This window comes from Mesoplodon densirostris, chromosome 12 (genome assembly GCF_025265405.1).
Source record: "Mesoplodon densirostris isolate mMesDen1 chromosome 12, mMesDen1 primary haplotype, whole genome shotgun sequence".
NCBI classification, from domain to species: domain Eukaryota; kingdom Metazoa; phylum Chordata; class Mammalia; order Artiodactyla; family Ziphiidae; genus Mesoplodon; species Mesoplodon densirostris.
In genome coordinates, this window is record NC_082672.1 from 82,406,586 (window position 1) to 82,429,862 (window position 23,277).

The 23,277-nt window shown below is 42.7% G+C and overlaps 1 protein-coding gene across 1 annotated transcript in view; it reads left to right on the forward strand.

Annotated features, from left to right (window-relative positions):
• The first annotated feature begins 2,485 nt into the window (after nt 1–2,485).
• The window catches only part of CD109 (CD109 molecule), a 129,773-nt gene continuing 108,981 nt past the window's right edge, over nt 2,486–23,277 (forward strand). The window contains exons 1-3 of the mRNA XM_060114417.1: nt 2,486–2,859; nt 4,171–4,343; nt 21,892–21,920. Coding sequence (XP_059970400.1) covers nt 2,786–2,859; nt 4,171–4,343; nt 21,892–21,920 — 276 coding nt within the window. The 5' untranslated portion in view covers nt 2,486–2,785. The remainder of the gene's footprint in view (nt 2,860–4,170; nt 4,344–21,891; nt 21,921–23,277) is intronic.

Sequence of the window (23,277 nt, forward strand, 5' to 3'; positions counted from 1 at the left end):
GACTCAGCACTAGGTGCAGAGTCAATGGCTGCTCCCACAATCTCATAGGATCTGTCTCCTACAGATTCTACTTTTCTCAATGAACCACACCCCAAGACATGTCCAGAAGGGACACGGGAACAGTGTAGGGTTCTTATGCCAAAGGCCATTCAGTTTTCATAGGGGGAACATATATAATTTTTTTGTATCAAAACTCATGAATTTTATTCCGAAGAGTTTCTAAGATGCTCCCTTAAAGACTACTTGCTAAAACAATATCATTTTTATTGTTTTATTTTTAAAAGAAAAATTATTATATATATGTTCATTGTAGAAAACTTGGCAAATCCAGGTAATTACCTGGATACTGATAACATTTTGCTGAATACCCTTCAAGTTTTCCTTCAAGGCATATATCTATAATGTATATGGATACATAAACACAATTTATTTTTATAAAAATGGAATCATTTAAATTCTGTTTTATAAAAGACTCTCCCCAACAGCATATCAGGAATATTTATCTTTAGATAATTAAACAGTCTCCAAAACAAACAAAATAATAAAGTTTCCAATTCAAGAACATAATTTTAAATTGCTTCACAGTATTCTGTTGCATAGGCATCCCATACTTTATTTAACCCCATCTCTTATTGTTACTATCAGACAACCTTAAGTTTTTCTTACTTAAAAAAAACTAGGAAGAACATTTTTTATTAATCCTTTTAAGCAGTTTTACTGAGTAGCTGCTCTGTGCCTCACCTCTGTGCAAATCCACATGGCCAAATTTCTGCGTGGTTAAGCTTTTCTTGTGTATTGCGAGAAGGAAGGCATAAACAGGGAGGCTGCATCCATTTAAAATCTGCACAGATGTCATTTTACAAAACAACTAGGTGGTTCTAAACCTTTCTAGAAGACTTCTTGGAATGCAACATTATCAACTAATCTTTTGGAGTGCTTTTTACATTTTCCTGCCTCTAGAATAAACCTGAATTTATTGATCCATCTGACGAAGTGAAGCTTGGAAAGAATTTTCTCCAGGTTTCCAACTTCCTTTTCTCATCAAAGAGAGAGTTTACCTGTAGACCCTCTGCGGCCCACAGCATGTTGAAATGAGGCAGAATTTCAGTCCCTATCCTGGACCTGCTGAATCAGCACCTGCATTTCACTGTGATTCTCATACACATTAGAGTTGGAGAAGCACTGATTTAGACTTTGACAGAGCCCACACTTGACCCTGAACAACAGAGGTGAGGAGACCAGACAGGCAGTAACAGCTGTGTCAGGGACACAGGATATGTACCCAAGGACCCACTTGGACCCTTTTCACTTGACCCAAGCCCTGCCTGCACAGGAAGTCGGCCACTAAAGATAGGAGTGCGGAGGAGACAGGAGGACATAGGGACGTCTGCTAGCTGTTCAGCAGGGTGAAAAAGGGTGGAACAGGAAAGGGAGGAAAGCAAGCTCCTGGACTCCAAAACCACAGTTGGTCTAGGTGCTACTTTCCCCCTTATTTAGCGCATAGCTTGGTGAGGAGATACCCTTGGCTGACCTCTCTTCTTTCTGCATTTTGCCCCGTATTAAAATGTGACCATCCAAAACTTTTCTCCATGAATTAGAAACTTTAAGTTGTTAGGGACTGAATGTGCCTGTTTTCCAACAGTTGCTGGCAGTTCCCTGCTTTTATGGTGTAGCCATGGTGAAACCTGAGTCACCTGAACATGGTAACAGCACCAAGCAGCGGGGAAGCAGCTACACACAAGCCAGGACGCAGGAGCTGGAGCTCAGCAACTGCTGGGCACCCTGGGCCACTGGTCTTCCTAAGGATAGGAGAGCCACCCGAATTCTAACGTGTTTACACAAATTGCTCCAGGCTTCACAGTGCTAATGAATACCTTCTGTAGCAGAAGTGCTTAGGGATAGCCCACAGTATAAAGCATCTCCCTCCATAGTCGTTTCTCAGAGTTCTGAGGAGTAACACCTAACTTAGGCATGTGCCAGAATGTTCTTCCTCTTTTTTTTTTTTTTTTTGCTGTACGCGGACCTCTCACTGCTGTGGCCTCTCCCGTTGCGGAGCACAGGCTCCGGACGTGCAGGCTCAGCGGCCATGGCTCACGGGCCCAGCCGCTCCGCGGCATGTGGGATCTTCCCGGACCGGGGCATGAACCCGTGTCCCCTGCATCGGCAGGCGGACTCGCAACCACTGCGCCCCCAGGGAAGTCCATTCCTCTTCTTTTCTTAAACGGAGAAACCACATTTTCCTGGAAAGGCAAACGATATACTCGAGTTTTTGTTTCAAGGGAAAGAAGTTTTTCTCTTGTGCCTATTCATTCGTATATATTGAACAACTACCAGAAAATACACCCGTTTGGCGTGTGTGTGCGCGCGTTTGCCGTTTCTCTAAAATTCTGACTCATCGTCTGGAGGACAATGACTGATTTTTTTCCACCTCACAAGGTTGCTATGAATGTCTCCGTACAAGGATGGGCCTGTTCATGCACCCCGGGCACGGGCGGTGCAGCGGTAGCATAAACAGCCCGAGGAGCCGGGTGGCCAGGGCAGCAGGGTTGCCGCCCGGGGTTTGCGGTGCTGCCCGGGGCGCCGAGCAGCGCCATTGCGATGCGGCGGGAGGGGTGGAGCCGCCGCGTCCCGGCTCAATGTAGAGCCCTCGCTCCGTTCGCAGGCGCGCCCAGTGCAAACTGCTAAGCCTGGAGTCGGGAAAATCCGGGAGGAGGTGGAAGGACACACCCCGCGCTGCCCGCGAATTTCCTCCGGAGCCCGCGGTCGCCGGGCAGACGCCGCCGAGATGCGGGGCCCGCGGCTCGGGACCGCCGCCGGCCTCTTCTGCGTGTGGAGCGCGGCGCTGGCCGCCGCCCCCGGGTAGGAGCGCGGGACGGCGGGAGCGGGGCGGCGGGCGCGGGGCGGCGGCGATCCCCAGCCGGACCCCGGCCTGGAGATTTGATCATGCGGCGCTTCCCCTCGGTTCTTCGCGGGACAGTTGCTCTCTCCACCCGCGAGGCTGTTTAAGCGTCTCTGGCCGTAACTGCTTTCTAAAGACAGCATTTCATTTTTAGTCCACGTTGCCTCTGCGTGCTTCTCAACTTTTTACCCCCAAATAATGTGCCTTCTTCTTTTAAAGACATATATATATATATATATATATATATATATATATATATATATATTTCTAAACAAGATGCTTCAACTTTGGCAATGACAAGGTGTGACCGAGGTAGCTGAAGTATGGGTTTAGGTGCAGACTTCGTGGGAAGATAACGAGTGAGACACCTAAGTAGTGGAAAGCACTCCCCGGCTTCCCCCCAAAGGTTTTTGCCCTTGAGCCCTAATCCGTAGCTTGGGCAGGGAAAATGCTGTTTTAGCGATTTTTATGCTTTGCTCTACCTGGAAATGTCACCACTGATAGTTTAATTTCAGATGGTATATTTTAATCAGTGGTGTTGATTAGATGATGTTTTCTTGGGTAGATGCCCAAACATAAAGGTTTCAGTAAGAAACAAGCAAAATCCGTGTGTGTGTGTGTGTGTGTGTGTGTCTTTAAGCCAAGAAAAAAAAAATTATGCTGGGATGATGTCTTCTGTAAAGGAGAAGTTTAGAGGCTTGTATGATACTTTGCCAATAACTTCTGCGTGTCCCAGTGTAAGCCATCCTGTGCTATTTGTGGTTTATAAAATGGAAATAATAACACAGGCCTGTCCTCTAACGGTGCATGGATTACCGCATTAAAATTGATTTATGGGAACGTATTAATAAAACATGATAAATATAATTAACACTGCTGTATGTTATATATGAAAGTTATGAAGAGAGTAAATCCTTAGAGTCCTGACCACAAGGAAAAATATGTATTTTTTCTATTTCTTTAATTTCGTATCTATATGAGATGAATGTTCACTAAACTTATTGTGATAATCGTCTCATGATGCATGAAAGTCAAATCAATTATATCTCAATAAAACTGGATAAAGAATGGATTTATGGGGATTATTGTTGTTTCAATAGCATTTCAGTGCAGTTGCTAAATGGAGCAGTGAGGCAATATTAATTGGAACAGTTGCACCTGGCACAGTCTAGGGAGTCTATCTCACTCTCTATGAAGTTTGAGGATCTCAAAAGAATGGAGATGTGAGGGTAAGAAACTTTGTTTTTCCCTTGCTGTTGGAAACTCTTTAGGCCCAGGTTTCTGGTGACAGCCCCTGGGATCATCAGGCCGGGAGGAAATGTGACCATTGGGGTGGAGCTTCTGGAACACAGCCCCTCACAGGTCACTGTGAAGGCGGAGCTGGTCAAGATAGCAGCGAACCTTGCCGTCTCTGTCCTGGAAGCAGAAGGAGTCTTTGAAAAAGGTAAGATAACAGCAGAGTCTTACCCATCTGCAGTAATAATTGGATTATGTTAATAAAGCCACGTGCTATGTAACGTAGTGGAGAAGCCCCCCATTTTCAGTGGCTTACACAATACACTTTTATTTCTTACTCATGTGGAGTCCAAAATGATGTTCCTGGGATGCTCTTCCAGGTGGAGATCGTGAGGCCTGGGTTCCTTCCCCTTTGTGGCTCTGTGGTCACCAGTATGTGGCTTCCAATATGCAGGGGAAGCGCGTGGAGTGTCTCCTGTGGGAGGTCTTTATGGGCCAGGCCTGGGCGTGGCTCATATCATTCCTCCCTCCTCTGATGGCCACGTTTAGCTGCACAGGAGGCTGGGCATGTAGGACAGTGTGTGCCCAGAAGAGGAAATAGGCATAGTTAACAGTCTGACACAAAACCATATTTATGTATGGTTTATGCAAACCAGGTATGACCATATTTATTGGATGCAGAGGATTTTACTAAGTAGGCCTGTGGGTAGGAAAAGAAGAACTAAAGTTAAAATCTAGTTTTATGGAATATTTTTCAGTTTTTTAAGTAACAGGAAAAAAAAGAAAAATAATGTAAAAGAAGTCGGAGCCATTTGTAAAAGAACCCACATATCTTGTTTTAAATTTGGGTTCTAACCAGGCCCAGGATTAAATTGGGTCAGTGAATGTCTTCTTTTTCAATACTAAGGGCAGACTAATTTGGGGGGTAAATAGTTAAATAGGTAAGCTTTCTTTCACATTAAAATGAACACTTAATTTTTTCTAATTGAAAGAGTAATGTATACTCAGTGCTAGCAACCTGGCAAATACTGGAAGTAAAGGGAATAAACCAAAATTCTACCTGTAATCCTACCACCCAGCTGTAAACACTGTTAACTAGAAGCATGTGTAGATGTTTAGTCAGAGGCCAGAAATTGAGGCATAACTTCCTACAATGTTGAGTTATCTTTTAAAAGAATCATTTAAGGGCACAAAATGAAGGGTGAGTGAGATTCCACAGTAGCTCATTATATAAATGTTTATCCTTCACCAGCATAGAGAAATTAACACCATCATGAAATGAGATAAAATCAAAGTTTATCTACATCGAGGTTCTTTCTGATTGGGAAGTTGACTGACTGGGTGGGTAAGTTTGGAGTCAGGAAGAGGTGATGTGTGCAGGGGCCAGGCCACTTTGTCTTTCATAGGAGTAGTGTCAGGAAAGTGGGAGGCCTTGTTTCCCTGGAGAAGCAATGCAGTTAGCACTTAAGATCTGAGATTGAGTCTTAGCACTAGCTGTGTGATCTTGGGCCGGTTACTTAAATGCTCTGAGCCTCAACTTCCTCATCTATAAAGTGGGGATAATGTACTTCCCAGGGAAGTTATAAAGTTAAATCAGTATCTAGTACCTATTAGGCACTCAATAAACAGTAGCTGTTAATATTGTAAATAGGAATACTATTGAAGAAGAAGATGCAGGAAGCATCGTTTCCTTTTTACATGGGGGCAGATCTCTTACTTTTATTATTGAACTATTTATTCTGAAAATGAATGAATCTTGGTCTTGTGATAATGGCTAAAGAAAATATTGAAATACTAAGTCACAGTAGACAACACTTAAGGTAGTTCCACATTCATTATTTATTCATTAAGAATTATCATTTTGGCTCTACTAGTGTGACCGTTTTACTACAATGCAAAGGTCCAGAATAACAAGGATGATCTTGATAAATATTTGGGCTTTGCTCGGACATTTGCGTGTGCTTATTCTAGAATTTCTCCTACGTTGTCTTTTCTGCAGTCTCCTTCGTCAGTCTTGTTTCTTTTTTTCTGCAAATAGCACGAACACTGAGGTGCTTGTTACTGTGGCTTGGTTTTAAACTTTATTCTTAGATTTTTCCTTTGGGAGGAAAGTTTGTCATGCTTTTGGGTAAGGCTAAAGTGGGTCGGACAACACTATCCTGGGAGCTTAATGGATCTTTGAAAAAGAAAGAGAGAAAATGCACTACTTTCAGGGGCTGTTTTGGACGCAGTTGACATACAGTTTCATTGAAAATACCATTGCAACCCTTCTCCCTCTTTCAAAGGAGAATGTTAACTTTGTTATCAGGGGCTGTGAGTCATTGTTCTCAGAGCAGATGCTTCCTGTAAAGTTAGGACTTAAGGACCAAGACATTTCTCCCTCCCTGTCTCTACATCCTTTGCTTTATCTGATTTCTCCAGGTGTAACAATATGTAGATAAAGGAGGACTTTCTAAATTAGTGGGGTCTGGATCTTCCTAGGATTCATTTTTTCCTTGCCACATAAACACAAGCAAGTAAATACATTTTAGGTCTGATTATTTCATCATTTTCTTATGATGGACTCCAAGAGGTCCTGCCAAGGAAAGATTGGTTTTAATAAAGCTCTGCCTGCTAGCAGAGCTGGGTAAGGAGGGGGATTGTTTCTGAGTGGCTGTTTCTAGCAGTCCTGCTGTTCTTAGAAATTCCTGGGGCAGGGCGGTGTTTCACCATAACCAGAATGCATTTCTAGCTTAATTTGTGTCAGAAATAGTAATAGCTAAAGCATTAGAATTGCAGCATACACCTTAATAAAGGCAGAAAAGTATGGCTTGTCCTCAAGGAAAAGTTCATTTATTTGTTTGGCAGATATGGGAAATATTTTGTTTACATTTCCATCCTTGAGGCCAGTAGCATGGATTACATGATAGCTAGTTTATTCATTTTTAAATATATTAATTTTATATTTATTGGGGATCAATTATTTTTATTTATTTATTTTGGGGTGAACAATAGCCCTTGAGAAAAAGTGTTTCTAATAAACTTTGAGGAGTTCTCTAAGGGTGTATTAATGCGTTTTTCGTGGTGACATTCAGATATTGAACTCCACTATCATCGTCCTCTATGGTGAATAGAACTAGGTTCCTAACCTTATCTTCTATTGTACAAAAGAGTTAGTTAAGTAAATATAATTGATAAAATTCAGCAGGTAGTAATTACCAGAGAAGATGGAGCACCTATTGGCGTTTGGAATCAAGTCAGACGGTCTGTTGGTTGCACAGTGAATCTGTCCCCTTATTTCTTACCTTCCTGGCTTTTATCTCTTCCTTTACTGTGATGGTGCCCTGGAGTTCCATGCCAAATCAAGAAAAAAAGCGAAGAACATTTGAATTCACAGGTCATAAATGAGAACTATCTTCTCATCTTTTAAAGCGTGTGAAGGAATTGAATTATTTTCTGATATCCTGGAAACCATAATTTCTGCTTTATTTCCCGATCTCTTTTGACAATTTGAAATGTTCATTTGTAAACTTGCATTGTTTTTCCTGAATGAAATTTACTTCAAATAATAAAGAATACACCCCTTTCCTCCACTAATGAATTCATTGTTGCTGGTTTCACATCTACCTGATATAAGATAAAAACCTAAGGAAGCTCCATACTGTTCTCCATAGTGGCTGCACCAATTTACATTCACACCAGCAGTGTAGGAAGGTTCCCTTTTCTCCACACCCTCTCCAGCATTTCTTGCTTGTAGACTTTTTGATAGCACAGGGAACTCTGCTCAACATTCTGTAATAACTTAAGTGGGGAAAGAATTTGAAAAAGAATAGATACCTGTATATGTATAACTGAATCACTTTGCTGTACACCTGAAACTAACACAGCATTGTTAATCAACAATACTTCAATATATTTTTTGATGATGGCCATTCTGACTGGTGTGAGGTGATACCTCATTGTAGTTTTGATTTGCATTTCAATATAGTATAAAAAAATAAAATCCCCCCCCACCCCTGGCAAAAAAAAAAGAAAAAAGGAAAAACCTAAGCAGAAAATCTCAGCTGCAAACTTGGGTGCAGGGCAGGGCGTCTCCTGGCCTGGAGGCTCTGCTTCTTTATTTATGGCGCCGAGCCTGCTTCCGTCTTCCCACTGCAGGGTTTGGGTGAGGTGAACTCTATGTGTATGTCTGTATCCTTTAGTAACTTGCCTTTTCTTCTTGCCCTAAAATCTTGGAGAGCTAATGGCGTGTTTACCTTCTATTCTTTAAGAATGAAACATTCTTCTTTGTCTTTACTGTCTTTTTATCTCTCTCCCATTGACTATGGGGTACTTTATTTTCTATCTTGATTTAGTAAGGATGGGAAGTCAATATTTTATACTTTGAACTATTAGCTGAAGAACTTAAAAAACTCATCGAATTCAGTTTGGATGGCTTTCTCTTGGAAACAAAGCTCCTGAGCATACATTTCATGGCTTGTACATCAAAATCAGTAACCCTGGTTTTTATGAGCGTAGATGAATTAGTATGCTATGTGTGCAGGTCTCCCAGGGAAGGTTTGCACGGGCAGCTGTGCCAGTAGAGCTCATTTTGAACTTGCAGTGACATGAGAATTATTTTTAAAGGGTGTGGGTTCTTCTTTCACATGTCTTTGGTATTGCATGTAATATATATTAGTAAGAAGGTGGGACCTGAGGATAAAGGACCAGAGTGTAGTCACGATGAGCGTGGGCTCTGAAGCCAGGCTACCTGATGTCCTTCCATCAGTGGTTGTGTGTCTGTGGGCTGTCACCTTCTCACCAGGCTTCAGTTTAATCATCTGAAGAGCAGTGGTTTCCGCCTCGTACAATTATACGGTTAATGTGAGGGTGAAATGAGGTAGCGTTTAAAGCACTTAAACACATAGGACTTACTCAAGACATTGGTACCTATTGTCATTAGAAGGTGATGGCAGCAGTTAGGTCAGAGGCGATTCTTAGTCACCTGTTGGGATGACCTTGAACTGGGGACTCTATAAAAGAGTCTATAAAGTCTATAAAACTGGGGACTCTACCTCACTAGGAGGGGATGGGAAGGAACGTAACATATTAAATACTGAGTTTCCTTACAGTGCCAGGGACTTTATGCACAACTTTTAACTTCAATAACCCTTGGAGGAAGGCACTATTATTTTCATTTTAGAGATGAGAAAACTGGGGCTAAGAGAGAATAGTTTTCCTGGGATAACACATTAAATGGTATAGCCTGAATGTGAAGTTGGTTCTGTTGGTGCTGATGGTTCTGAAGTTGAAGGTTTTCCACTGCCTGGAAGAGCATGAAATATTTTTTGTTTGCTTTACTTTGGGATATTGATGCAGTGGGGTATCAGTCTTCCTTGAAAATTATTTTCTCGTTTGCTTGTGGTAGTTCAGAGCTGGACCTCATGAGATCTAATCTGGATCTAAGAGTTGCAAGTTGCAATGCCAACTCTCCTCCTAATTTACTTTGGGCTTCGTAGAATTTTGGAGCTGGACGGGGTCTCAGAGATAAGCCAAATCAATCACCTAGTTTATGGCTGAGGAGACTGAGGGGTGGTGTGTGGTGACTTGCCCAGGGTGAAACGCCTTTTGGTGGTCGAGCTGGAAACAGATCACAGGCACCCACATTTGCAGCCGAATGCTACTTCCATTATACTCTAGGAAACTCTGCGAACATATGGGGAACTCTGTGTGAGACTTAGGGTATATTTGGGAATGTTGCTTTATCTGATACGGAAGAAAATAAGGCTAACTAAGGACTTTAGAAATGCTTACCTGCATTTTTGTGCCAGTTTCTTATTTCAGCTCAAGGTGGAGTTGCTCCTGATGGACGAATGGTCCTGCAAGGGGTGGGAGTGGGGCCGGGCACCTCAGATCTTTTCTAAAACTAAATTCTGTTGCTGTGTTTCTCAAGATGTGAGTCATACTTATTCAAAATGCAGATTCATGGTCACCCTCTCAAGACGTGGGTAAGGTCTGGGAATCTAGACTTTATTTTAAGCAGTCATCACAAGGGATTCTCAGCTGCGTTAAAGTGAGACCAACTGCCCTCCAGTTAGAAGGATTCTCATGGATTGTTCCGACCGAGTACTGAAAGCCTGAGGGTGAGAGGCAAGCCTTTGCAAGGCTGTGATGATTCCAGGCAGCTGAAGGTCCCGCCCAGATTTCTGTATTTGCCTTTCAAGTGGCCCCTAGCCCTAAACGTTGGTGTTAATCTAAAGCAGTGGAGAAACAGGTCTCGGGGTTTGATTATCAATCGGTGATGGAGTGACGTTGAAAGTGAACAGACTGATGCTTTAAACTCCAAGCTAAACACGTGCTGCTGCTCTTCTAACGGGGCAATGAGTCACTGAGGGCTTGTGGTGGGAGGAGAAATCAGGTCCTGTAAGAATCTGGGCGGGGTTGCTGTGTGATCCATTCTGTTGTTAAGAAGCGTTTACAATGCTGGAACTCCTTGTTTCCCGGATGACGTTTCCCCCCATTAATTTATTACTTATTGATTATTTGCGGTATGTGACACATGAATGAATGGGGGGCGGGACAGAAGAGGAAGGAAGGCATTAGAGAAGGTTCAGAGGTTGCACAGGGATAAGTATAATATTAAAAGTGCAGAGGCTGGAGAGCTTTTATTTCTTCTTTGTGTCAAAACTTCACTGTGGTTGGTAAATAGTGCTTCTTTTGTGTGACCCTGTGCCTGGCACTGTTACCTTTTACACCCAGAGCTGTACAGATGTCCATTCATGAGTGTCCCACCTCTGCTGATGTATTTGGCATTTTGTGGGAACAGTTACTTCACGTATGAGAGAAGGGGAGGGTGTGCCCGAGGAAGGAGCCCAGGGCTGGGAGTGGCAGGTGTGACAGAGCGTCGTGTGTGTGTGTGTGTGTGTGTGTGTGTGTGTGTGTGTGTTTTCTGAAAAGATGTTACATTCAGCTTTAGATGTAAGTGTGGGGAGACACCCAGGTGGAGGTACGCAGCAGATAAGTTTGAAATGGTAACTAGGGGTAGATAGAGTTGAAGGCGTCGTTTTCATAGAGGCAGACAGTATTCGAAGTCTCAGTGGGAAGGCATGGGATGTACAGGAGGCAGTGCTTGTGGACAGAACAAGCCTGGTGACAGGAGCTTGGGAGGAGGGAAAGAAGTCAGTGAAGCTCCTGGCCCGTGAGCAGCCAAAACAGGGGGATGGATTGGAGATGCTGAGATGTCTCAGAAGCCAAGGGAAGGAAGAAGACCAAGAAGTTAGGTCTTAACAGTATGAAGTGTCCCAGAAGGTCAGAGAAGAGAAGAGGAGGACAGGAAAAAGGGCGTTGGAGGTCCTCAACGGAATGGTTTGTTTATTTATTTATTTATTTATTTATTTATTTTTGCGGTACATGGTCTCTCCCGTTGCGGAGCACAGGCTCCGGACGCGCAGGCTCAGTGGCCGTGGCTCACGGGCCCAGCCGCTCCGCGGCATGTGGGATCTTCCCGGACCGGGGCATGAACCCACGTCCCCTGCATCGGCAGGCAGACTGTCAACCACTGCGCCACCAGGGAAGCCCAGACCACTCTTTTTTAAAAAAATAACTACAGTAGCCTCCTAGGTTATCTTTTTTTTTTTTTTTTCCTCCCTACACTTATGGCTCTATAGTCTATTTTCAATCCAATGGCCAGAAAACAGGCCAGATTTTGTCCCTCCCCATCTCAGTATCAGCCAATGGCCTTCCGATGGCCTGTGAACCCTACGCAATCCAGCTCCCTTTGATCTCGTTTCACACGACTCCCACCTCCCTCCCCAGCCTGTCTGGACTTCCTGCAGGTCCTACACCACACCAGGCATGCTCCCGTCTCAGGGCCTTTGCATTGACTCATCTCTCCACCTCTAATGCTCTCTGCCAGATGTCTTCACGACTCAGCTGCTTCAGGTTGTGATTCAAATATCACCTTTGCAGTAGACCACTCTGTGGAAGTTTCACGGTTGAGAGGAGAGAGGCGGATTGTCTCTTAAAAAACACAGTAGAGAGGTAAAAGGGTTGATGCAAAGGGGAGGGGTGGATAATTCAGGGTAAAAAGAGAATCAGGATCGAGAGCACGGGTGAGTGGATTATCGTTAAAAAGTACTTTTTCCTCTGATGTAAGAAGAAACAGAAGAGAAAGAAACATTTTGAAGTCTGAAGTTGAGATGAATAAAATGGAAATATGATTTTAGAAAACCTTGCTATAGTTTCCTCTAAATTGTGCAGATCTGTCGTCTCTTTGTAGGAAGTGGGGATAAACGTTAAAAGTAGTGGCTCACTGGGGAAAGAAACAGAATTGGAGCTATTCCCTGGTGCTGCGCTAACCTGGGTCCCTGCTGGATTGTGGGCTATTGGGATGCAAAGACTGACACCCGTATTGGCATCAGGGGAGGGCACACAGGAGAACGGGGAGGAGAAAGGGGCTGTTCACGGTGGACGTATGCCTCACTTGAAGCTTGAGGGGACGGGGTAGAGGCATTTTGTTATCACTGTGGTTGTACGTGTGAATAGGAAGTGGAGTTGTAACTCATCGCATCTTGGTCTGGGCTCAGAGGACCTCCTACCAAAGGTGCAGTGACAGAACTGGAGGACTGGGGACTGTGGTGGTCCGCTGTCCCTTCTAGTCGTCACTCCCCTTAAGAAAACCCCATGACCTGACTTTCTTCCTTTGCAAGAGTGAGGGTGAAACTGATCAAAGAAGATTTGGTGGAGGCAGCGGAGTAGGGAGGTGGTGGGCAGGTCTGTGGGTCTTCAGTTCTGAAGAAGTGATTCATGAATTAAAATCTGAAAACCAGAGTGGTAAAGCGCTTGGAAATAAACAGGGAGGAAGGTGTTTTAAGAGCACCTGGTAGCTTCTTTTGGCAGGACAACGTTAGGAGTTTACATTTATGAAAATGTAGCTGGCAGAAATGATTTAGTATTATAAATTTAAATTTCACTGAAATACGTGTTCAATCTCCTCAGGAATAGAGGTAAGACAGGGCATTTACTACTTTGCGAATTCCAGACATTCATCAGGCACTAAACTGTATATGGCACAATATTGGTGGCGTAAATGGTGACCACACAAATTTCCTGTCCTTATGTTCCTCACAAGGAAGCAAAGCAGATTGCATTTCATGTGCCAACTCAAGTTGATTGTAGAGGCTGCTTGGAGTGCTGTGTTGATGGTTTCAAGTCAAGTCTGGGTTGACTGAAATAGTGGTTGGATTAGCTGTGTCTGCCATGCATGGGAACAGGGAGTGTGGAATGAATGCTGCAATGAGCCTATTGTGTTGAAGAGGGATGGTCACCTGGAGGGCTACATAGGTGCTTGAGGCAATAACATCATGGATAAGAGCAAATATGGAAGAGTGGGTGTGTCCAGATACCAACATGAGAGTGCAGTAAGCTACAGAAGCGTGACAGGAGGGAGTATGAGGTTTTTTTGGACTGATATTTTAGAAGGAATTAGCTGGGTCTGTCCTGTACAGTTTGGGAGACTCTGGAACCACATTGGAACTGGGCCCTTAGCACTACTTCTTACTACCTATGTGGCCTTGGGCAGGTCGTTCATCTCATCTAGTCTCAGTTTCTTCATCTGCATAAAAGCAACAATAATAGTACCTACCTCAGAACACTGTTGTGAGGATTAAAGGAGACAGTGCTTTAGAGCTGCGCTGTCCAATATGGTAACCACTAGCCACGTGTGGTTTGTGAGCACTTGAAATGTGGCTCGTACATCTTAAGATGGGCCGTGAGTATAAAATACACACTGGATTTTGAATACTTTCACTGCCAAAAAATACGGCAAAACTCAGTAATTGTTTTATATTGTTACAAATTTTATGGTAATATTTTAGATATATGGGGTTAAATAAAATGTTAATAAAATTAATTTCACCCATTTCTTTTTCCTTTTTTTAAAAAAATTTTTTATTCTTTTTCATTTTGTAGTGTACTGCTTTAGGACGTTTACCATGGTGCCTGGCACACAGTAAACACTTGGGAATGTCACCTATGTTATACCGCGCATCTCCCAGCATCAGACATAGCCCCGATGCCTCCCTCCTGAGCGCAAGCCTATGGCATGAGGCTAGGTGTCTGTGTGTTTTAGCTTTTTTTTTTTTAATGCCATGTGTCTCTATTGATGGCTCTTTGATTCTGACTGGAGTGGGCCTTCAACCTTACCCCTCATCCCTTGAGGAAGGAGAATGTCTTCCCCAAAAGAGCACCGTACCATAGGGGTCGGTAAACTGTTTCCATAAAGGGCCAAATGGTCGACACGGTAGGTTTTGCTGGCCTGTGGTCTTGGTTGCAGCTACTTGGCCATTGTAGCGTGAAAGCAGCCATACCAAAGGGGTGTGCTCGTGCACCGACAGAAATTTATCTATGGACCCTGAATTTGGAGTTCGTACAATTTCCATGTGTCACAAAATATTATTCTTTTTATTTTTCCCAGCTGTTTAAAACCATTTTTAGTTCATGAACTGTACAAAAACAGGCGTGGGCCAGACTTGGCCTGTGGGCTGCAGATGACTGACCCTGCCATAATAAATGCCATGTACATTTAGCAGCCCAGAGCCTGGCTTGATTGGTTTTTCATTTGTATAGAACCTAACATTTAGTTTATATTGTACCATTTTATTTACTTTACTTTTAGTGGGTTTTCATTTGACCTACTTTATACTCAGTGGTCTAAATGGAACAAAACGTTTTTTATGAAACTGTTATTTATTGAGATATTTGTAAGCAAGGGGAAGCAGGAGAGAAAAAAATTAAAGGAGTATGTAGGGACCAAAGGAAGTTTTTTTGTTTTGTTTTGTTTGAAATACTTGTGTTTTCTGTATGGATTGAATTCACTGAAGAGTTCCTTGGCTTAAAAGTGACATTAAACCACAAAGCAGAAACATATTTTAAGGTTTTGTCTTCCATGGATCTGTGGTGGAAACCCCATTTCCCGCTTTGTCCATCTGTGATCAAAGAAAATGCTGAGTAATGAGGGTATTGATGAAAGAATATTTAATAACTTGGTAAAGAGGTCAAAAGTTTTAGTTGCAAAAGTGATTTCCTTAAGTTCATTATTGTACATTACTGAACAGCAGAGAGCTGCCAAAAGTAATTAACCAGTAAATACTAAGCCAGGTACATATATGGTGGGAAATCCTTTTTTTTTTCCCGATAGAGAATATTTCTGGACCTAGTTGGATTTCCAATTACACACTCTCCTTCCCTTCAGGGATTTTCTGCAGAGCTGTCTGGTGCACACAGATGTCAGAAGAGGCAACATATGGCATTATGGAGTGTGTTTAAAAAGTTAAGGAAAGGTTAGTTTTTGTGTATGCTTATTATACAATTTAAAAATAGCTTTGACTCTATTTGTAAATCGAATGACAGCCAGCTCTCAGGCCTGTGCCAAGTGTGAAGCTTTAAAACAAGGTTTCTTTTGAGTCCCTTTGGTGGCATTGGGAAGGAGAAAGCACTGCAGGAATTTTAAGATCTACTGTCTCTGGTCATACACAAAAATGATCTGAGTTTTACAGAGATTATCTGCAGCGACATTGAGAAGGACTTCACAGAACAGAGTGCATCTTTAGTCAGTGACTAAGAATGCCGTGCAGCATTTTAAGAGGTGGTGACTATTTCCCTTGTATGAGTAGAGCCCGGAGCTCCGGCAAAAGGGAGAAAAAATGTTCACAACAATTTGCAAATACAATCTATTTCATCCTCAACCTAGCAACCACAGAGAAAGAGATGACTATTTCTCATCTGCACTCCTACCACCCTGCCCCCGATTTTATATTTTGGTGCCTGTAAATTACTGCTACAGTGTTAGGACTGTTCAAATAAGACTTACTAAGTGCCTAGGAAATTCCAAGCTGCCCTTGTAAATTTAGAGGGAAGACAACAAGTTGCAAAAAATGTCAAGTACTTCAAGTCGACCTTTTAATGACACATGAGACAAGTGAGCGGACTTTGAATTGGATCTCTCTGCACATCCTTTGAGTCACTCCCTGAATCCAGCAAGAATTAGGGGTTTGTGGGAGCCTCTCTGCTCCTGCACCCCAGCTTCTGGGGGCAAGCTGTGTGTTTCTTGGGTCTGTGATGGACACGGTCACGTGTCAGAGCGTGAGGCCCAGGCATGCAGTCGACCCCCTCTTCCAATTTCCTTTAATGAGAAAACCCCTCAAAGCTTGGACTCTATGACGAGTCCCATTAAAAACAGAAGTTCTGGGAATGGGATTTCCTGCACTTCACATCTGAGTAGTTGGCTTTGAATCGCTGAAATGCTCGCCCTTCAGTTGATCAACCTACTAGGTTTACTTGGATTGTAGACTCGAAGCTGTTTTTTACTTTCTCCTTGCTTAGTGTCACTTAGATAAAAATAAATTACGCCCCCTTCCCCAACACACACACACACACACACAGACACACAGACACACATTCAGACACACACACACACACAGACATGCAGACATGCACACACACATGCAGACACACACAGACACACACAGACACATGCACACGCTGACACGCACACACCCACGCAGTCGTTAGTCTTTGTGAGATTGCCGGTGATGGGAGGTAGCCAGCGTGTCAGGCCCAAAGGAAGCACATTGTTTCCTCCAGTCACTGGGCTGACAAGATAGTCAAGCCCGATGGTTTATCCTAAAGTCACGAAAAGTCAGTCACTCTCAATAATCGAGGGTGCTGTTTTGCTGGGGCCCAGCTCCCTGCAGTTTAGTATTTCTGATTTTATTCCACTGTGGGACGTTGTGGTGGGTACCATGCTGTACCGCCCGGAACCAGCCTGTTGGGGATGAAGACTCATTCCCTGAAGCTGCTGGGAATGTTGCAGCCCACCGCCCTCCAAGCCAGAGCTTCCTGGGGGCTGCACCGCTAGGGAGACTCACCCTGCCCAGGGAAACTCCTCTTTGGGTGGAGGTCCAGCCCCTCCCCCCAACTCAGGACAAGTCTCAGGGGTCAGCGCAGCTTCTGAGGGTGCCCCGTGGACGCGGCTTGAGCCTGTGTTGAGGCTCTTCCCCTCCTCCTCCCCAGACCCGCCTCTGCATCCCTCCCCTTCTCTAGGTGCTGGTCCCAGGCGCTCGCCCTGCCCTTGAATCACCGTGTCAGAGTCGGCTTCCCAGGGAACCCGAACTTAGACACGTGTGGTTCTTGCTTCCTTTGAAGATGGGTTTTTCCGATCTTGAAATTAGCTTCAAACGTATGAAAACGCTGTAGTGTAGAGAACTGATAAAAAGAGTTAAGACATTTTCTAGCTTTTATATCCTTTCCAGAAGTTCTTGTATAACACGAATTGTTTCAATTCACTCCACCATTGCAGCGCCTATAGGGTAACTGAGGGCTGGGAGAAACATTGTGGAAGAAGGATCTAGGTTGTGGTGATGACTAACATAGAGCTGAGGAGAGCCGGGAGTCCAAGAGGACTGCGACGTTGAACCTGTGTGACTGAGGCAGTAAGGCTGCCAACATACACAGAGAGGCTCCACAGGCTGTGCAACTTTTATAATAATCACAGGCGGGTAGAACGCGAGAACAGAAGCACAGCTGCCGTTCTTCTCCTGAGAGGCAGTGGCTTAGCATCTGAGCTCCGTTACTTCTTTCCTGTGTGGCCCTGGGGAAGTCACTTACTATCTCTGTGACTCAGGTTCTCATTTGTAAAATAAGGATAATCATACTTAATATTGCTAGGTAATCTTTTTTATTTCAAGCGTGTTCCAGTTATCTTTTGCTGTGAATGAACCTCCCCACACTTTAGTAGCTTCAAACAACAACGGTTCATTATTATTATTAGTAGTATTATTATTTTTTTCCTTTTTGCGTTATGTGGGCCTCTCACTGTTGTGGCCTCTCCCGTTGCGGAGCACAGGCTCCGGACGCGCAGGCCCAGCGGCCATGGCTCACGGGCCCAGCCGCTCCGCGGCATATGGGATCCTTCCAGACCGGGGCACGAACCCGTATCCCCTGCATCGGCAGGCGGACTCTCAACCACTGCGCCACCAGGGAGGCCCCGGTTCATTATTTTGACGAGTCTCACTCAGTCCACTTGTACACACACGTTTGATGATTATTCGCCTGAATCAGTTATGACCATTATTGTTGTGGAATTTTCTCATTCCATGATTCCTTAGACTTTTATTTATTGGAATTCTATGGCAAAGAATAACTTTTTCTGAATATATATATATGTAGAAATGAATCTGTTTGCTGTACAGCAGAAACTAACCCAACATTGTAAATCAACTATACTTCAATAAAATAAATTAAAAATTGTAAAAAAAAACCCTTTTTCTTCTCCTTCATTTAGTCATCTATTAAATTATGTATCAGCACAAACTCATACTCTTATTTTATTCAGTAGGTTATAATCCATTATTTATTTGAATGTTCAAGTTATCTGACCCTTATCATAATAATGTTCAACTTGAACGTTCAAATAATTAAAAATTTTTTTTTTCAGATTTCCCATATTTTCCCTGTCCACATGCATGGATAGCCTTCCCTGTTATCAACATCACTCACAAGAATGGCACTTTTTTTTTTTTTTTAACCAAGGATGAACCTGCAATGATGCATCATAATCACCCAAAGTTCATAGTTCATGTGAGGGCTCACTCTTGGTGTTGTGAATTCTGTGGGTTTTGATGAATGTGTAATGACATATGTCCATCAACATAATATCATACAGAGTATTTTCACTGCCCTAAAATTACCCCATGTTCTGCCTGTCAAAGATCAGTTGACAGTATTTATAGGGTCTATTTTTGGGCTGTCTGTTCTGTTCCATTGATATATTTGTCTATTCTTTTGCCAGTATCACATGGTCTTGATTACTGTAGCTTTATACTAAGTCTTAAAGTCAGGTAGCATTGCTCTTCCAACTTTGTTCTCCCTCAGTATTACGTTAGCTATTCTGGGTCTTTTGCTTCTCCAGGTAAACTTTAGAATCAGTTTGTTGACATCCATGAAATAACTTGCTGGGATTTTGATTAGGATTTAGGATTGCATTGAATCTAAAGATCAAGTTGTGAAGAACTGATGTCTTGACAACTAAGTTTCTCTATTTATGAATATCGAATATCTCTCCATTTATTTAGCTCTTTGATTTCACTTATCAGAGTTTTGTCGTTTTCCTCATCTAGATCTCGTACACATTTTGTTAGATTTATGCCTATTTCATTTTTTTTGGTGCTAATGTAAGTGGACTTTGTAATTTAACTTCAGGTTCCACTTGTTCATTGTTAGTATACAGTGACCATAATATTTTTAGTTGAGAAAACACTCTCTCCACATGTGCTGAGCTACCTGGTAAAATCAGAGAAAATTCTGATGTGTGGAGGATATTCTCAATTTCAATTTTTTCCCATATTGAACTGTTTATGTGTTTCAGCCCCAATATTTTGCAGGGTCTGCCTATGCCTCTTCTCAACAACTATTTTTACAAGACAGAACTTGTTAGTTGTCTCTGTTTATGGTTCCTTTGAGTGTTTCATCAAGTTTAGTTGCTGCACCATTATGGGGCTTCTCAATTTCCCTTCAATTCAGTATAGAATATGCCTCTCCCATTAAAAGCAAGAACTTAATGAACAGAAGTTTCTTCCCACTTCCCACTTCCCACAGAAATGGAGATGTTCTCAAAGCATGATTATACAATTTCAAAGTTAAATCTTGTGCAGGTTAAACCCACCTCATATTAATATTTTGCTAAACCAAAAAAGATCCGGGACAGATACTCAATCAGAATGTGGGGATACCAGTGCGACCCAGACATTTCTGGTGAGGGCTCGCCTGTCTAAAAGGCCTTCTGTGGTCTGGTCCAGCCTCATCTCTACTGACTCTCTGGCCTCTGGTCACGTCTCACACAGCTCTTCTCCTCAGTAGACTCCATGCCTTTGCACTTGAGGCTGCTCTGTCTGGAAACTGGTCCCCTCCATTCTCACCTGGCTCGTTTTTCCTTATCCTACAGCCCTAGACTCTGCATCATTTCCTCTAGGCGCCTCCCGTGGCCCCTCTGAAGTGCCCCCCACTCTCCCTCTATTGCAGCCGTTCCGTGTGGACCTATATCTGTTCAATTGTCCTTCCTCCTTCACCTTGTCAAGACATTCTTTGTCCAGTGTCCTAATTATGGAAGAGTGCCGCTCCTTGCTTCCTGGGGTGACAGCTGTTCGATAAACTGACCTGTGCTGTGTGATAAGTGACTTTGATGAGTTGCTTATCTGCTTCTGAGAACATACTTGTATTTCAGTGAGGCCCATTGGGGCAGTGGTCAAAGTGGGGTGCACACATCTGGGGTCACAAGACCATTTATAAGGGGGTGGGTAGAAAATGTACTAACTTTTATGTCCATTATTTTACTGAGAAAAACTAAGAAAGACAGGTTTTCTAATATTTATATTTTGGTTGAGAAAGTGCATGTATATAACTTTATAAATCTAACTTGACATGGTAACATGCACCAAATATTCGTATTGATTGAGTTCTCTATCATAAACATCTGAAGCCCACTGCCACAGAGGCACACTGACATGCCAGTGGGTGACTCTTCAAGCTTTCTGGCAGTGTAATGACATATTTATCAAGTGTTTCCTACATGCCAGCCACTGTTCTGTACCCTTTACAGGGATTGGCATACTTATTCCTTACAGCCACCTTGTGTGATTGCCTTCATTTTGTGGATGAAAAAATTGAACCTGGAGAATCAGGTAACATGTTCAAGGACAGGACTAGTGTGTGGCTGATTTGGGATAGAACCTATGTGGTCTGATTGCAGAGGCCACTTGCTTAACCCCCGCTCCATACTGTACCTGTCTGTTCCCATGGGGTGGGCACATGTGGCCTCCAGGAGGTGAGGGACCATGTCTGTCTTGTTCACTGTGGTACCCTTATAAGTGTTTCTTTTCTTTTTTTTTTTTTTTTTTGCGGTACGCGGTCCTCTCACTGTTGTGGCCTCTTCCGTTGCGGAGCACAGGCTCCAGACGCACAGGCTCAGCGGCCATGGCTCACGGGCCCAGCCGATCTTCCCGGACCGGGGCACGAACCCGTGTCCCCTGCATCGGCAGGTGGACTCTCAACCACTGCGCCACCAGGGAAGCCCTTGTGTTTCTTAAATGAATGAAGGAACTGAGGGCCTGTCACCACCTCTGAATTCATGTCCCTTAAATGGGAACTTTGAATAAGTACTCTTTTTATTTTTAACTTGAAACATTTTTTCCTTTGCAATAAATAGAGTTGATGAGAAATTGGCATGAGTTAAATTAGCAGTCTTTGTTTAGGAACTTACATGAAAAAAGTCTGCATCATTTTAATACTAATGGTCAGTTATGAGTCCCAGCTCACCCCTGACGTGACTAATGCCTTCCTTTTTTCCCTTTATCACGAGTGTATGAGAAATGAACATTAGAAATTAACCTCAGCTTCCCTCTGTACACTGTATGAAGTGTCCCTCAAACATGTACAGCCTTAAAAGAGCAACAGGAGCAGCAATAACATACACGTGGAAAAGAGAAGCAGAACGTAACTAATTTTTTGGGAGAGGTTTACCCCCTGATAGCCTTTTAAGTCTTAATTCTTTGGCACAAGGATATGTAATAATCTCTCAGGTGTTCTGGGATTTAATAAAATTGTTTTGGTTTGGCTAAATAAGTTTGTGATTCTATAAATTTGATTCCCTCTACATCTGAAAGAGTATTAAGAGAGTCTTACAAGTTTTGTATTATATCACTATATTTAAATTATGACTGTTTTCTTCCCTGTTTTCCTTTTAGGCTCTTTCAAGACACTTACTCTTCCATCCGTAAGTATTTATTTAAAAAATTTGGTTTCAGAAATATACATTGCATCAGTGAAATAAATGAATTAGTATTTTATTGGCTTTTCTATTAATTTACATTCCTTGTGAGTTTGATTGAGTTCAGTTCCACCTTCAGATTGTTTAAGAATAATATTACTTCAGGGAGCTTGGATATTAGCCTCTTCAAACTCACAGTGATTTTCCTCTCGTAAAATGGAGAACTTCACTGAGGGGGAATGGCCTGGACTATTAGCATAGGTACCTGGGCGGGCTTGGTCCTGCTCCTGCCTTAACAAGCCTTCCAGTCTTGGGTGTGTACTTAATGCTCCATCCCAGTTTCTTTGTCCTGGGAAAGGGCAGTGCTTCACTGAGCGGAACTGTACCCTGAGGCAAAATAAAACAACAGTAATTGAATCTGACCCTGTCTTTGTTTAAAATTTTGATTTTTTGTTTCATAATTTAATTTTTGCATCACTTTTGCTATTTAAAACTATTTAAAATATTAAAAAATTTTAACTTGATTACTGAGTGTTTTTGGCATGCTCTTAAATTTTGCACTTGAGGCAAGTGCCTGGCTCACCTCATCATAGTCCCAGTCCTGGAGGAGGGGATAAAGGTATAGTCTATTTCATAGGGGTTACCTTGGAGGTGAAGTGAGATGTGAACATGCTGTAGCATCTGCTACAGAAGTGGAAAGGGTTATTATTTTGTTGAGAGAGTCATAAAACCTGTTCATTAAATAGTGTTTGTGAACTAGTCCTGAGTCTCATGGCTTTAATTTGGAAGTTTGTGCTTTTATTACTGTTTTGTTTTGGAGCTTCACACATTTAATATACAGTCGAATAGAACATAGCATCCACCAAGAGGACAATCTGGTGTACTTTTCTGGGACTAGATGACTGATGACTTTGACCCTGACACTTATGTAAGGTTGACATTTCCTATGAGCCAGGTTTCCCCTTAACTCTTGAAGGTTACTTATCAAGCACATTCAGAAACCACATTCATTTTGGGGTTCTTAGAGAATATAGTGCTCTCAAACTATCCTTTATAAAAATTACTTATATTCCATAGCTATTATATTTCTTACCTATTTTTAAAAAATATTGATTTATTTACTTGGCTGCATTGGGTCCTAGCTGCGGCATGCGGGATCTTTTATTTATTTTTTATTTTTTAAAAAATTAACTGTGTTCTTCCAGTGTCTTTTTATTTTATTTTTTGATATTTATTTTCTTTATTTAATCTTTAAAAAATTTTTGGCTGCATTGGGTCTTAGTTGAGGCACGTGGGATCTTCACTGTGGCATGCAGGATCTTTTGTTGTGGCACATGAGCTTCTCTCTAGTTGTGGCATGTGG